At 36.1% G+C, this 16,162-nt stretch overlaps 1 protein-coding gene across 10 annotated transcripts in view; it reads right to left on the bottom strand.

Moving 5' to 3' along the window:
- Syne1 (spectrin repeat containing nuclear envelope protein 1) overlaps positions 1–16,162 on the bottom strand; it is a 436,344-nt gene that overhangs the window by 299,990 nt on the left and 120,192 nt on the right. For 8 of the 10 annotated variants that reach the window (XM_071612898.1, XM_071612903.1, XM_071612905.1 and 5 more), the window contains exons 10-13: positions 13,422–13,472; positions 10,376–10,483; positions 7,934–8,071; positions 6,536–6,700 (exon numbers count right to left, since the gene is read on the bottom strand). In XM_071612898.1, the coding sequence (XP_071468999.1) occupies positions 6,536–6,700; positions 7,934–8,071; positions 10,376–10,483; positions 13,422–13,472 (462 nt within the window). The remainder of the gene's footprint in view (positions 1–6,535; positions 6,701–7,933; positions 8,072–10,375; positions 10,484–13,421; positions 13,473–16,162) is intronic. The other 2 variants (XM_071612901.1, XM_071612902.1) reach the window with 1 other exon arrangement.

Here is a 16,162-nt window from a genome sequence, read left to right as displayed (position 1 = left end):
AAACACTCAACTTGCATTATTGAAACTGTGTCCTGGCTTCTGTCCTCCATCTATTCTATTCTGTTCTCACACAGCATCTTGTAAAAACACTGCCATTTCTATGGTAAGAAAATGGATGAGAAAGGATGGTTAGGACATGACAGAGAAAACCAAGTGCCTAAGTAGGGATAAAGGAAGAGAGAAGATACAAAGAAACGGGATTGGGAAAAAAAAAAAAAAACAGGGCATTAACTGCAGGCACAGGAAAGATCACAAAAAGAATTTTAAATGTATAATAAGTTAAAATAATGAATTAGTTGATCATTTTATTTTATTTATTTATTTATTTATTTTGAGACAGGGAATCACTACACTATCCAAGCTGGCTCAGAACTTGCCATCCTCCTGCTTCAGTCTCCTGAGTAGCTGGGATTATAGGCGTTTTTCACCATGCCCAGCTTGGAAAAGTATATTTTGACCAACTTTATGCTAATACTTTTGACAATAGTCAAAGAAATAAATTAATAGAAAGTCTGAATTAGCAATATTGACTCAATTAATTTTGTAAGTCCAAATATGGGGATACAGCAACAATAACAACAACAAATCCAATAACCTTGTCCCTATGGAGTGAACACTAGAGTGCCCGAAATCCATCAGTCAATAAGCAGGTGATTAAGACAGATAACAGTTGAGATGATGGGACAAATATCAAGCTGGAAAGAGGGTTGGGGGTAGCTGTAATCTCAAAAAAGGGTAGCTGTAATCTCAGAAAAGTCTGACTAAAAGAGGACTTTTTAGTGATGGTCAAAGCAGATGAGGCAGAAGGAAACAGGAATATTGGTAAGACAAGATTATTCCAGAGGGATGGTAAAGGCCAAGCCCTGCAATGTGTTTGCCTGTTTGGTGCCACCTTTCCAGTGAGGTTTCTCTGACTACCATATTTAAGATTGCAACAATACCCAATTCTCTATGCTTTTAACCTTCTAACCTAATTTTATTTATTATGCTTATTTTTTTTGTTTGCATTCTCCCACTGGAAGTCAAGTTATATAAGGCAAGAGTCTTTTGTCTGTATTGCTTATGGGTATTTCACAAATGCTTAGAGCACTATTTTCATGTAACAGGTGCTCATTTAAATTTTATTGAAAATTCGGTTAAGATTAGAAAGGTGTAGCCAGGGGTATAGGTAGAAACCTGAATGAAGAAAGAATTTCATGAATGCAGAAACAACCATGTAAAGTGCTTCTGACAGGTGAGAAAAGATAAGGACTGAGAACTGACTATTATGAGGACCAAGACACATCCTGGTCAACTTGTCCTGGGTAACATGGGGAAGAAAAGCCTGTTTGGGAATAGGTTCTACAGAGAATGGGAGAAGAAGATTTTGAAACTAAAATGGGCAATTCTTTCTAAAAGCTTTTCAGTAAAAAGAGGTAAAATTGAATGGCAGTTGGAAAGGTAGAATTAAGAAAGTGACTTTTTGAGATGAGAGAAACGACATGCATTTATATGTGGATAGGAAGAATCCAACAGAGATTGAGGGGGAAGAAAGTACAGTGAAGAAGGACAGGAATTCTCCCCTGGAGGGAGAGGGAGGATGGGCTGGAGGCACTCGTAGAGGGATTGGCCTGAGCCGGGCGCACAGATGGTTCATCCATAGTAACAGGAGTGGAGACCGAGTATTCAGGCACAGATGCAAGTAGGTGGGCTGATGTGGTCGTGGGAGCTGCGGAAATTCTTTTCTGGTTGCTTCTATTTTCTCAGAGAAATAGGAAGCAATGTCAACAGCTAAGAATGAGGATGGGGAGGAGGTGTGGAAGGCTTGGGGAAAGGAAGCATAAAATAGTTGTCCCAGAAATGGAGGAGTGAGTTGGGAAATGCCCTGAGAGAGCCAACCAGCCTTAGGGCCCAGGTGGGTTAGTCACTGTGCGGGGGTGGGGGGTGTTTTTCTCCAGCCACAGTCAGCTCCATGTGTGTGGGAGGAACCAGGCAGAGGTGGGTTTGCGCCAGCACTATTTTTTTTTTTAACCTGGATAGTAGGACAAAGTGAGATATGCCCATAAGGGACTGAGAAATGCACAAGGGGTGACTCTTTTGAACACTGAGGGAAGGGCCCAGAGGGCAGGGGTGAAATGAAGTGGGTGTGATGGCGGAAAAATCCAGAGCATCAGTGGCTTATAGGTCATGGAGGGTGAAGTCACATGTGGCAGAAGAGATGCTCAGCAAAGTGGGGTGGAGGTTTCAGCTTCTGATGATGACTTCTGCCAGCTGTGAACATGGAGTGGGCAGTGAAGGTGGGACAAAGGACACGGTCATGAGGAGGAGATGGTCAAGGTACTCAGAGGCCAGGATATTGGGAGAACCACCTGTGGCTTCCTGAGATCACTAAACACTAAGCACCATCTAGAAAGGAGGAAGAATGACCTAGGTAGGGTAGATCACCCTGGGAAAGATGGAGTCTATGAGCCAGTCTCATGATTCCTTAAGACTTGAAAGCCTTACTTTGTTAAAGCAATAAGACTCCCAACAAACCTCATTGTACATGTGCTATAGTCAATAGCTCTGCAGGCACGTTTTAATCTTAATGCTCAAGACAACTGAGATTATCAGCTGTGATGCCTTGGGAAAGTCACTTAACCTCTCTCTGCCTTTTGCACAAGACAACAATACTACCTATCTCAAATATGTCATTATGGATTCAGCAAAAATTAAATATTTAGGACCCAAAACATGGTTAAATCCTTCCTCGTAGTTAACTATATTCATTGTTATTTTACTAGATAACTGAGCCCTGGGGTATCTGGAAGATAGAAAAGATAGTATGGGTATAATTTGCTTTGCAATATAAATATATTCTGATATAAATGTAAGTTAACTTTTTAAAAAATATTAAAAAGAAAAAGAATTGGCAGAACCATTCACAAAGTGAACTCTTTGAAACATGCATGTTAGAAATGATCTGAATCCAATTTACAAACACTGCTTATGTATTAAAAGTGATGAAATGGTGTTATATTTCTAAAAAATGTGTGAGGAGGGCAGAAAACCAAACATTCTAAATTATTACACCGTGTTTAAGTTTTCTTGACAAGACTTGGAATTACTTTTTCTGAATTAAGTTCTATAATGCTCTTTTCTCAAATTATTGAATCTCTGATCAGGTATAGGGTAGATGCTTCAAACTGATACCCTGATTTAATGTTATTGAGGGAACCTAGAATTTTAATCATCTCAGCAATGATTTAAATGTCTCACTTTTTAAAATTTAGCTTATCTGAGGCATTTAACAAATAAACGTATTTTTGAACAAATTAGAATTGATCTTGTAATTGATAATTTCATTGTATCAGGATTGTGCTATTTTAAGTAACTGTGCCCAGGCCTAGTAAAAGTTTCTGTCTCAATAAAATAATGATTCAGAGATTGAACCTGGCCTTTGTTCCTACTTGCCTTTGCTTGCTTCCTATTGTCTCTGTTGCATGCCTAGTTTTCTCTTTTTTCTGTTCTTTTGTTAGTCTCAGATAACCATCTTCTCTGACTACTGTCCTTGTGGGTCTCCCAGCTCCACTTCTTTTCTGGTTAATGTGGCTTGTTTACTACACTCCAGTAGAGAGACTTCCTCTACTTGTAATGCAGGCAGTTGGCACAGTGTCTCTCTTTCTTCTCTCTCTGTCCCTCTTTCTGTGTCTGGGTCTCTACCTCTTTCTCTCTCTCCGGGATCCAGAAAGGGCTTCAAATTCTACAGTCACTTAAGTATACAGATTAGTACACGTATCATCCAACTTAAAGCTTTCTTGTCAGGGGCTGATGTCATCTATAGTGAACCTTGAATTGATATTCCTATAAAACCCTACAATTATCTAGCAAATAGGGCAGTTGCATTGTTGAACATTTTCCCTGTGGTATAAATCTACTATGTAAACAACAAGCACACCAGTGTTTCTCAAACCTTCAGTTTAAAGGCACCACAAGTACCAGGGCCTTATCTATCACGGGCACCCATTTGCCCTGTGCTGAAATCTGGCACAGAGCTAACCCGTGGTATTCATTTTGCTGAATTAACATTCAACTCAAAATTAGTATACATAGTACATTTTAAAAATGAATTCTTCTGTATCAAATAGTCACAGAAATTAAAATAGTTTCAATTATTACATGTTTCATAGGAAGAGAAATTTTTTTTCTTTTTTTTATTGGTTGTTCAAAACATTACAAAGCTCTTGACATATCATATTTCATACTTTAGATTCAAGTGGGTTATGAACTCCCATTTTTACCCCGTATACAGATTGCAGAATCACATCGGTTACACATCACATTTTTACATAATGCCATATTAGTAACTGTTGTATTCTGCTACCTTTCCTATCCTCTACTAACACCCTCCCCTCCCCTCCCATCTTCTCTCTCTGTCCCATCTGCTGTAATTTAATTCTCTCCCTTGTTTTTTTTTAATTTTTTTCCCTTTCCCCTCACAACCTAGGAAGAGAAATTATTACATGTTACATATTCTTAGTTGCTAATTTATTAAGTGGTATTATTTGGCATTTTTTTCTATTTTTAATATATTAGGAGTCTCAAAATGGCCTAATGTTTCCATGCTTCTGAGAAGTCTGAATGTGGTCCAAACTAGGAAAACTTGTGACTCCATTTCATCTAAAGCCTGAACTCAAATGGTGTTGGGGAAACTGATATCCATACAGAAGAATGAAAATGGACCCTTATTTCAACTCAAAATGGATTAAATATTTAAACATAAGAAAGGAAATGGTATAACCATTGGAATAAAACTTCCCTATGGAAAGCTCTATGACATTGACCTGGGCAATGAGTTCTTAGATATGCACCCCAAAGCACAGGCAGCAGAAGCAAAACCAGACAAATGAGATCATATCTATCTCCACATTTCCTGCAGAGCAAAGGAAACAATCAAGAGAGTGAAGACAACCCACAGACTGGAAGACAATATTTTCAAATCATACTTTGCATAAGGGGCTAACACCTGAAATATATAATGAACTTGATAATGGCAAGGAAACAAGTATGCCTTTTAAAATAGGGGAAGAAAAAGGAAAAAGGTAGTGGGGGGGAATTCCATCAAAACAGAAGACAGATGAGTGAACCAGATGAAGGGGATTGAGGGGGAGGAGGGGGAATGGGAGACAAATATCATATGATTTTGTATAATTGATCTCAATGACAGGTAGAATCTAAAAAAGCTGAACCCATAGAAGTACAGGGTAGAATGGTGGTTAGCAGAGGCCTGGGGTGGAGGACATGGATGGGGAAAGGGAGACCCTGGACAATGAGAACAAAGTTCTAGATGGGGGGAGGGTTCTGGTGTTCTCTAGCATGACATGGTGACCTCAGTTAACAGCCATGTACTATGCATTTCAGAATGGTTAAGAGAGCATTTTAAATTTTCTCATCACAAAGACATGACAAATATTTGAGGTGATGAATATGCTAACTACCCTGATTTGATCATTCTACAATGGATACAGGTATTGCAACAGCACATTGTACTTATAATTGTATATGTAATTATTATGTCAATTAAAAATTATTTTGAATTAAAAGAAATAGGAGTTTCTGCAGGCACCAAAAGGCCAAGAATAAATGAAGGCAGGACCCAAATGTGGTCTACAGCTGACTTAGGGTCTGGCTGTCAGTCATGCTGGATGGGCTAATCTGGGTTTGGGTGTGCTGATCTGAAAGGACCAGAAGTGTAAATGGCATGGGATTTCTGTGTTTCTACATCTCTAGCTCCAGAAATAAGGTCCCAGAGAGGCATGAAATGATATTTGTCATGAATTTGCCTTTTGATCTAGTCTAGAATAGATAATAGTCTATTTCCTTGGGGTAACTAAATAAAAACTGTATGTTCATACACACATAAATATCAATAATTTGGGAGAAAATATACATGATCTAAAAATTGCCCATAGGTGGTCAGGAATAGAAATTTCTGCTGATCAGTTAGTTTTCAGGACATTCAGTAAAACCTCACCACCATGACACAGAATGGGGAACAGAAACTCAATTACAAATTGCATGACTACATTAATGAACAACAGCATTTTAGCTGGGTCTTTACTATCACAAAATGCAAAGAAGTACATTGGAACTTATATACAACTGAACATGCACTACACTGAAAATGTCCCAATTGACTAAGGTGCCATTAAATTCCAGCAACACCACTTCCCAAGGCTCCCTCACCCCACCTTGCAGTACCAGGACCCAAGAAATCTTGCCTGGTCTCCTTGGAGGATGGAGTCAAGAGCCAATCACCTGTAAATTCATACTACCTGTAAGCTTATCTTTTAGAACATAACATATAGCAGCAGAAATAACAAAGATGGCTGAAAATATGGCCCAGAGCTAGTGGGAAATATCTCAGGAAATAAACCTACTGGAATTTTCATGACTTAGTACAAGAAAGGAAAGTGTAAATTAGAAAACTTCTAAGAAGGATGTCTCTGATGGATGTCTCAGAGGGCTCCACTGCAGCTTCTGTCAGACTGTAAAGTTTTCCAACCAGAATTTTTACCTTATGTTGCTCCAGTTTCCGTTGTATTGTGTTTGCTGTTTCCTCATGGACTTGCTGAATGGTTATTTCCTCTCTCAGGGCCACCTCTGCCCTGTACAGCCAGGCACCTATAGTGCCCAGAGGCGCAGGAAGAGATTTATCAAGCTGTATATGCCAATCAAACAGCTGAAATTTCAAAAAATGAGAAAAGTAAAATATCTCCTACACAGAAGAAAATTCTTAAAAATTTCCCCAAATGATTTTAAAGTCTACAGAAAGTTTTAAGTTAATAATTGCAGGTTTATTTAATATATATCAACTAAACAAACATCTATTTCTGAGTGTGATATTTTGGGTATGGGGAGAAAACTATAGACACAAACAATTTTTGAGGAAACTTAAGATACATCTTAAACATGGAAGAATATTATTATGAATGTAAGCAAGTTTCTTCTTGTGGGAATAGCATAAAGCACCCACTGATTCTCTTATGGCTTTTGCAGAAAGAGAAGGTACTAGGTTTGCCAACATGCTCAAAAAACAGCAGTAATTATACACCAGCATGTGAAATCCCTGGTTATCAGAATGAGAGTCTCATTTAAACCTCCTAGAAAAATGAAGGTTATCTAGACAGCTTTAGACACAGATGTGAGGATTCTTTCTAGAAGTCTGTGATTATTTTTAACCTTCTCTTCATTTCTTCCATTTTACTTGATTCTCAAGCACCATTTCTTAGTGTACTGTATCTGTACAGGTAGGATGGTTGTGGTACTTGGGAACTGCACTATTCTTTGATGGAGTTAATGATGAAAAGGGAGATTATCCAAATTAATAGCATATGGCAAATTTAAGTCAAATATTCCTACAGATGGTAGAAGAAGTCCAGGGGTTTGAAATCTTGGCCTTTAAGCATGCAGAATGTTGCTATGAAGATACTGAATAGTTTTCCTTCAGATTCACAAGGGACCAGATAAGAAGAAATGCTCTCATTCAAGCATGTAAGGTTGTATGTCAGCATGTAAGGTCCTTGACTATTGATGAAAGGTGATTATAGAATGAGAAGTAGTCGACTATCTATCCCTGGAAATCTTCTACAAAACAAGTCATGTTTTCTAAACAAAGTAGAACTAAGTTTTGTATGGTGAGAAGTAATCTAGAAGCTCTTCCAGGATCTCAGTCTACCAATACTGAAAAGCTAGCACGGGTAGGATAAGCCAGGCAGGAAAATAGCTGCTGACCCAAGGGCTCCCCCTAGTGCACAGAAAACCTGACAAAGCAAAAATGCTTTGTAATTCAGCCTTCCCAGCCTCAGACAGAGGCAGCAGGGCTGGTGAAACAGTGCTGGGTAGAGAAAGATGATTAACATATTCTACACTAGATTACAAAAGCCCTGATGAGATTAATCATGGAGAAACTTACCCTGGAGGACACTCTGTCCCAGGATTGTTTTACCAATGCTTGGTCAAGTGACAATTTACCATCTCTGTGTAATGGTTGAATTAAATGTTCAATCTGTTTCCTTTTTATTTCATATTCGACTCTGAAGTGTTTAAATGACTAAAAGATGAAAAACAGAAAAAATAGGGCAATGAGTCAAAGAAAGCAAAAGCAAAGGAAACCACACCTCCTAATTAGTCATCCTTTATGTCTGGAGAGCACTCCATGTCTGTTATTGATAATAGACACTGATAAAAATAATAGCAGTGATCATTGATTCTGTACTCAGAGCTTGAACCTATGCCCAATACTTTCTACATATTGTGCTCACTGGGTCTCTCCATAACCCTACATAATAGACACTAGTTACCAGTATGAAGCCCACAAGTGACTTGGCAAAGCCACATAGTAGAGGTCAGACAACAGGCTAGATTTTTCAGTGCTAATTAAGTAATTTTTATACCATTCTATATTTGTCAAGAAAGAATAGTAAACAGGAATATAAATCATTGCTAATAATCAAGAAGACCAGTGTTTTATTCCAAGGTGCAAAACAATTTACAAGAAAAAATTGTATATATGAAAATATCAGTGAATTAAAGATATATAAATTTGAGTTCAAACAAGCCTGGATTAGTAGATCTATTTTAGGGGATCTCATTTACATAATAATTCTTTCATATTATGGTATTATCAGATATATCACAGAATGATTAAAGTGAACTTATAATATGTAAGCTTACCCATATATTAACATAAAAAGTCTTCAAATTTCTACATTTTACACTAAACCATCATACCCCAAAGTGTGACTCTAAATCCAAATTATGAATTGAATATGCCATTAAAATGTGCAATTATGTTACAGAGCAGAAGAAAGGCCCTAGAGAGTCTAGTAGATGACACATCTTTAAAAAACTTCAAAATTATAAACAAACGTGCAAATTCACACGTAGATCACTGGGGGGAGATGGTGAATAAAAATTTCACTACAAGTTTCATCTTCCATTCTCTGTAACTTAATGTAATTTAAATAATAACAAAGCATTTTGGGGAGTATAGTTCGGTGGGTTTGATCCCAAGCACCACAAAATGCCAAAACAAATGAACAAAATCTATGAAAGCATATGTATGGAAAATATAGTATTTATTGATCTTGAAATAGAAAGAAAGTGCTGATTATATAATACAGATATGTAAGAAAATTTCCCTGGTATACAGATTTCAGATGGTCACTATCCATTTTTAAACACGTAGCAATCATTTGTGGCTCAAAAGAAGTGCTGCTTTTTTGTATTTTATATTTTTCTTAGCAACTGTTTTCCTCTCACAAAATCATATCTGTACAACAGGTACTTTGTAACTTGAATTTTTTTATATTTTATGCTCAAATTAAACTCACTAATGGATTCAGTAAGTATATTCAGTCTGTTTTTCTCAACATATTAACTCAAACACTTCTTAGGGGAGCTCATGCCCCCAAATTTTATCGTTTTAAAAGATTACATTGAGTTTCAAAGCCAAATAGTACATGGATAATAAGCACATATTTATCATTTTGCCAAGTTCAATAAATAGAATAATAATACTATAATCCATTTAAATTTGTGCATATTTACTTGAAATGACATACTAACATCATAGATTAATCTTTTGTATGACATGTTGAGCCTATCATATCATTGTACCCTTTGATGCAGCCAAAATGACTAAAATATAGAGTAGAACATACTGTAGAATATAATCCAAAATACATCAAATTAGTTTTTCCACTAAAATGAAGTGGTATTTTAAATAGAAGGAAAATGACAATGCTGCATAGAATAAATCACAACTTTTTAATGGGAAAAACCTGCTACAGACTTTGTGTCTTGGAAGTGAAAATTGGAAGCAGAAGTCCAATTAATGACAGTGTAATGAGACTGGGTGAAACAACAACTCTGACCTCAAGTGGAGTGCAATAGTGTTGAACTAGTGTTGAAATTGATTGCCTTAATGAACCCACTCCAAATATTCATGTTGCAATCCCTTATTAAATTCAGCCTATCTTAGTGTAATTTTCATTTGACTCAAGTCACTTATTTATTCATTTCTTTTTGGTGGACTTTCATGTTATGTGACATCTGTAAAACCATGAGTTTTACAAAAACAATGACTCCGAGGTACTTTTCTGGGCCACCTCTAAGACTCTGTGTCTAGCAAGCGATGACACCTCAGAGCTTCATATGGAGTGTGGACACAACTCAACTTAAAGCTACCTAAACAGATAGAAATATAATTATTATATTATGTACAAATTTATTTTATGTGCACATTATTTCCTAATTGTATTTTCTCAATATAACTTGAGACATTATTATTAGATCAAATGACATATCCATGAAAGATTTTTTTAAAAATTGAAATCTCTTTTCTATATCATACCTGATACTTATCCTGCAAATTCGATTCTGTCATCTGTGCCCTTGTCAAATCTCTTTCAAATTGTTCTATCCAAACTTTCATTTCCTTCAAAATTAGTCTGTCTTCTCTCTGAAAACCAGAAAACATTGCAATTTTATTACTAACTGTGTATTTATTCAATTACCAATAAGACTTAATATGTAATACATCCCAATTGTCTTTGAAAATTTTTCTGTCTCCTTGCTCCCACTCCTTCCAAAGTGTAAGAAGCAAAATTAATTCTGGAAAAATATTTTAATTATCTTGGTAGTACCAAAATTATCCAACTCTATTTTTTCCCCTCAAGTAACACTAAGCTATCAAAGAAAATGTGATCCAAAGAGAAGGTCCTACATCCAAAATTAATCAGAAAGAACAATAGTTGGAGTGAAAACATAGGCCCATGGATTACCTCCCAAACCAAGCTGTTGGTTACCCAGTGGACTATTCTGGGTAGGATTAACTTTGACCAAATTCAAGGAGTGGCAATTAGAATAATGTTGGATAAATTGCCTATATTCAATATAACATAAGCTCCAAGTAGATATAAAACATATTTATCTTGTTTAATAAAATATTCCTAGATCCATGCTGCATAGTTCCCATAAGAGAGTTACCAAGTTATCTGCTGAAAAAATACATCCAGCTTAATTTATACGTTTGGTTACACAAATAATAATAGGAGGCATTATAGCACTGATTTAGGAAAAACATTCTAATTTTTCATCATTTAATTTTATCATCTAATTTCATAACCTATAAGAATGCCAAAGCGATAATGAACATTTAGTGTGATTTTTGGCACTTGCAAATGGCTTTTAACTATAGGATCTCACTTGCTGCTCTCAGTCCTATGACACAGGTAACATGATTTTCCTCATGGAGAGGTCAAATGTCATTGGAGGATTGTCCTTAAAATAACTGTCTACAGGCTCTATACAGGCAGGCAAAACTGGCATCTGATTTGGCAATGCATCAGCTCTGTGACCTTGGCACATCTTTCTTTATTTTTTACTTTCCCTGATGTTGCATCATCATCTGAAAAATTACCACAATCCTTCTTATAGTTTGGAGACAACTGGAGGTTATCTATGTTAGACACCCAAGGACAGAGACTGGCAAACAATGTTGACGTGATCCTTAACTTGTCTCACTTTCTGGTCTTACAGTGGTAGCTGTCTTCTGCCTGAGCACATGTCTTCCCAGTTCTCCCTGGACATTCTCTGGAGTGTTTTTCCTGACTCAGAAAAAGTCTTGCCTCTTGGGGACAGGAGGTCTCTATTCTACACTAATGGTTCTCAAACTTTAGGAGGCACTACATAATCGTGAGGTGTGATAACCCTGATGGCTGGACTGGACACATAAACAGGTTTTCTGGCTCAGTAGATCTGAGCAAGATCCAAGAGAATTTGCATCTCTAACAAGTTTTCAGGTGAACTTTGATATGCTGCTTTAGGAACCACATACTGAGAACACTTCCCTATTATCCTGGATCCTGTGCAGCACCCAAATACATGCCATTGTGTTTGTCTCCTTAATTATTTCTTTATCCCCCAAATTACAAACCCATCAGCTATGATTTTATCTCCAGTGCCTAACAGTGTCTGGTCCTCAGTACCATGCAACATATGGTTATATAATAATGATTAATTGATATCATAGTTACTAAGAGAAAGAAATGAGACTAGACCCAGACACTGCAAAGTTTGGCTCTTCCCATGATGGCTCTTTTGAATGATGAGGTGAAAAAAATTAGAGTCCATGTCTTATTATAGGATTTTTTTTTGTGTGCCTAGGAAAGTACTGATAATGCATTATAATGAGCTCAGAGGAACAAATAAATGCTCTTGGTCTATCTCCCAAGTACCAAAGGTCAATGGGAGCACTTACTACACCTGAACCTGAGGATGTGAGTGTGCAACTTCACTGTCAGGCTTTTATTAGGCTCTGCATCTAAAATACACTTGGAACTGGCCCCAAGCACAGATGTTTGTTACTAATTGAAATTACTTCACACAGTCATTGGAGGATTATGTCCTTAAAATAACTTATTACAGTCCATTCAGCAAATGACTTTCTGGTGGTAGGAAAGTTATCAAGCAAATTGCAAAAGGTAAGAGAGATGTCGCTATTTATACATTCAACATTCTCTTTTCTAAGAGGGAAATGAAGTCCAAAACAATATTTAGAGTCCCAGAAATCATTAGTCTACTGCCTTCTCCTCAACTGGTAAGTTTCACATGCATTCAAAAGACCTGGGGTCTATTTGGCCACAAAAGATCACCTAAGTTCCAAGAGCTAAACTGTTACCATTCTCTCCACTACCCTCTGTTTCTCTCCCCACTACCTCTCAAATAAGCACAAAAATAACACAAACTTATGCTTCATGAAGCATAAAATAAAATTAATTTAATATTTGACATGAAATTGGTACTTCTGATTTTCTACTCCAATGTTTGCATAAAGTCTTCTGTACTCTTAGATGTTTAACCCCAGGCCCAAGTAAAATATTTTTTAAAATCTGAAAAAGTTAATGTGTAGAATAAATACTCAATAATTTAGGTGTAAGCAAGAATTTAAAGTGATTCAGTCCACAAATATTTTTAGCACCTATTATGTCCTTTATTAAACTATGTAATTCACTACTGAGCAAGAAGAGATGTGGGGAATCTCAGGCTGACAAATGAAGTGATACTCACCTTTTTCGATTATTCCCTACTTAATATTATAATAACATAGCTAATATAATTCTTTTTATTAGTGCTGTTAAGTGTTAAAAAGAAGTTAATCGATGTGGTCTCATAATTGAAGATTAGTGGAAAAGTCCATGGGAGTGATTTAGACTGTCGCTAATATTTAATAACATATGCATGTTATTTGTTCTATTAGAAAGAAAGAGAACTAACATTGACCAAGGTAGTAAAAGAAATGTATACATAAGGGCAACACATGCAAAGGAATGGCTAACAAGCTACAGAATGTAGAATATTTAAAATAGGTCACTCATTCAAGGTTACTTGAATCTTACCTTAAAACTTTGGATAGAAATTGCAAAAGATGGGAAAACTGGAAGTATTTCCTAACAATATGAAAAAAATAATACATAGAAACATACTATAAATTAGGAATAAAAATTATACAGGAAACAAGAATAAAATCACTGAAGAAGCATCTTTTCTATAGATTAATAGCTGATAATTTTAAGGGTATAATTACTTCAGGACTTTTTTCTATAATTTCCAATAAGTCAATGTAGTTATTTGGTGGCAAATGGCATTAAAAAAACCTTGAAATGGCTATGTGGGGCAACACATACAGTTCACAATGTGTTTTGAAACAACATTAAAACACTTTAGGAGAACTAGGTAAGTAAGAGGTACACGGACTCCTATTCTCCCTATAGATACACCAGCAGCACACACGTTTCTGTGTCTTTCTCATGGTTGACTGTGGTTTGCTTCTAAGAGTCATCAGTAGTATCTGCTGCAATGGAACAATGGATGGCAAAAAATAAATGAGAGTTCACTGGGCCAGAAGATAAGCCAGCAGCCCTGTTTCATTTACTTATGACAAAGTACTAATTCCTGAAGCAATATCTCAAAAGCTTCTTCGTAAGTTTTACTGGTTGAAGTAGGGCACAACAATGCCTACTTCCAGGTAGAAAATTACAGTTAAAATAGCAGCCACAAAATAACTGATGCAAACAGACTCATAAAAGATGATGCAGAAATCAAATGCACACAAAAATCTGGAATGCTGGTAGGTATCTTGATGCCAAGATTCTCAAAGTGTACTAAGAGATTCTCTAAGTCCTGAGTAGGCAGATATTGAGTATTTTGAGGAGATGATATTAGCCACTCTAATATACACGGTCTATAAAAATCTTACAAGTTCACTAAATACAATTAAGGGACCATTAACAACATTAACATACATAAGCTCTGCATCATTAAGAATATTTTAAAAAATTGTTCAGAATATTCAGTTTTAGAAGCTTATGTCCAACATTACAAATACCACACAAAAAGACAAAGCTTAAAATCTGATTTTTTGAATAACTCTAAAGAAGACATGTAGAGAAGATGGGGATATAGCTCAGTTGGTAGAGTGCTTGCCTTACATGCTCAAGTCCTTGGGTTCAATCCCCAGCACCACACACACACACACACACACACACACACACAAACACACACACAGAAGCCATGTGGATTCTCTCTTCAGGAACAAGTTGGAAGGGATTTTTTTTTTAAAGGATCAAAACTTATTTTCTAGATAATGAACTTAAACTCCTAACAATAAGACTCTAATGAAGTGTACTGACAGCTTGTGTTGTGTCAGGAGTTTGCATGTTTCATCTCTCTGAGGATTTTTGCATTACATTCCTATTCACAGGCAATCACTAAAGCAACTACTTGTGTTTCTCAGATGTTTTCAATCATAAAATGTACTTATCTGAGATGACAAATGTCAAAGAAATTAAAACAGAAAAAAACTCAGAAAACAAATCAGATGTAAATCCACCTGAGTAATACAAGAACTTTAGATATAAAAATCAGATAGAAATCTGATTTACTCTGTGCTGGATGAGGTGAGTCTAATATGTTTTCTTATAGTTTCGTATTCATCCAGCAACATCCATGTCCAATTATATGGCCAAAACTCTGAAATCCCCAAATGACTTCAAAATGCTGGCATACACAGTCTTTGCTTTAGCCTTTCGTGTACTTCTCTGAAATGTTTGCTTTACTAACTATGGATAAGTTACTCTGGTAGTCAGTGCCTGTGCCTGAATCCTGGCAAGACACAAGAAACATTTTCTAAAACTATAGATTTAAGGCACCAGCACGCCTCTATCCCAAACCATAGTAACTTCAACTAGGAGGCATAGGAAACACCAGTTACCTGTATTTTAATTCTTTCATGAAGCCACTGATTTCTATTAGTATAATAGTTGTTTCCACTTGACAATATGGCCTTATACGTCCCTGACCTTTCCTTTGTTAGACCTGTTTCTGAGGTTTTAGGAAACATATTTTAAGTTTTGTTTTTCTTATTGTCTTTCATCATGATCTCAAACTGCTTCCAAAGTCTATCTGAGATCAGGGCAATACAGAGAGGTACATCTTGAAAATTCCTTTTGCTATTTTCCCTGCAGTCATTTTGCTTTATGATTCATTATAAATTCAGCTATAAATCAAGCCCTTTATAATTTAAAAGGAATAGAGTGTGATTTCAGAACTATTAGGAGAATGGCCATTACCATAGTTGTTATAGACTGGAAGAATAAGTAGTTTGCTTTCCTGCATAGAGAGCAATATGGGGCAAACTTTCAACACGGAAATTCAAAAAACATTTTAAAAAGAATTAAAATGTGTATTTTGTTTAGACTAGGAATTCTACTTCTAAGAACAAATCTTACAACAGAGCTTTAAGACTGTTCATATCATGTATAACTAATTAGAATAAATTGTTTAAAATAAAAAAAGACTGTTCATAAAAGTGTTATCTATGATATTGAGAAGTTAACAATTTCCAGCAGATAAACTTGGCTAAATACTGACAGCTTGTGTCAGGAGTTTGCATGTTTCATCTCTGAGGATTTTTGCATTACATTCCCATTCATGGGCAATCATACACATGATGACTTGCATAATTCTTCATAACGTTCATGGAAAAATAAGTTTAAAATTGAATGGATATTATTATTCTATTTTTCTTAAAATATCATGAATCTACATAGACAAAGAAAAATGTTGAGAATTAACACTG

Source organism: Marmota flaviventris, chromosome 6, assembly GCF_047511675.1.
Source record: "Marmota flaviventris isolate mMarFla1 chromosome 6, mMarFla1.hap1, whole genome shotgun sequence".
Lineage (NCBI taxonomy): Eukaryota > Metazoa > Chordata > Mammalia > Rodentia > Sciuridae > Marmota > Marmota flaviventris.
The sequence above is the reverse complement of the archived record's forward strand: the minus strand, read 5'-3'. Positions and strand labels throughout refer to the sequence as shown.